Source organism: Diaphorina citri, unplaced genomic scaffold (assembly GCF_000475195.1).
Source record: "Diaphorina citri unplaced genomic scaffold, Diaci psyllid genome assembly version 1.1 scaffold18143, whole genome shotgun sequence".
Lineage (NCBI taxonomy): Eukaryota > Metazoa > Arthropoda > Insecta > Hemiptera > Psyllidae > Diaphorina > Diaphorina citri.
The window spans coordinates 1-1,000 of NW_007395497.1; the positions used below are offsets into that span (position 1 = coordinate 1).

The 1,000-nt window shown below is 36.8% G+C and overlaps 1 protein-coding gene across 1 annotated transcript; it reads left to right on the forward strand.

The window, feature by feature from the left end:
• Nucleotides 1-17: 17 nt before the first annotated feature.
• On the forward strand, nt 18-900 carry LOC113473184 (integrator complex subunit 2-like). Its single transcript, XM_026832912.1, has 2 exons — nt 18-417; nt 768-900. Exons 1-2 carry the CDS (start codon nt 251-253, stop codon nt 898-900), a joined length of 300 nt encoding a protein of 99 aa, XP_026688713.1. The 5' UTR covers nt 18-250.
• The last annotated feature ends 100 nt before the right edge of the window (nt 901-1,000 follow it).

Sequence of the window (1,000 nt, forward strand, 5' to 3'; positions counted from 1 at the left end):
TGAATTTTTGGCATCAAATGGTGTGGAAAAGTCGAATTTTCACCCTGTTTTTCCACCTTTTTTTACGGAATAAGATGAGTTTTCTCAAAATGGACTGTATTTTTGGCTTCCTGAGTTTCTAAATCATAGAGTTGACTATCAGTCAATTTGATTCGTGATGTAAGACAAAGTGAAATTCCATACAAAACCTTTGTGCTCAAAGTGCAGGATATTAATTTCACTAGTTAAGGACAGGTAACAAAAATTTACCATGGTTCAACCACTTAATTACACTGTCTCAGCCAAGCTGTTCAAAGCTCTCATGAATGTGGACGTTGCAGAAATGTCCAAAATGTCCCCAAAGGAAATCAGACCAATCTTGCCAAGTTTGGTGCGAATGAGTCTCATTTCAGCCAATGATACATTGCCAACCAAAACATGTGCAGAAGCCTTTCTCAAAATGGACTGTATTTTTGGCTTCCTGAGTTTCTAAATCATAGAGTTGATTATCAGTCAATTTGATTCGTGATGTAAGACAAAGTGAAATTCCATACAAAACCTTTGTGCTCAAAGTGCAGAATATTAATTTCACTAGTTAAGGACAGGTAAAAAAAATTTACCATGGTTCAACCACTTAATTATACTGTCTCAGCCAAGCTGTTCAAAGCTCTCATGAATGTGGACGTTGCAGAAATGTCCAAAATGTCCCCTAAGGAAATCAGACCAATCTTGCCAAGTTTGGTGCGAATGAGTCTCATTTCAGCCAATGATACATTGCCAACCAAAACATGTGCAGAAGGAAGGAAACAGATTCTAACAATGTTATCTGGAATAGAAGTGGTCAATTCTATTGTTGCACTCCTATCCATTGAGTTCCATTCTTTGGAAATTGATGTCAAACAAGAACAGCTATTGAGGTAAGAAAATGGATCATTTGGTTATAATAGTGCACAAACCTATGTGATATAGTGGTTAGCATGGTGGGTTATGGAGTTGTATGTTTGTGGTTTAAATTCAAGTG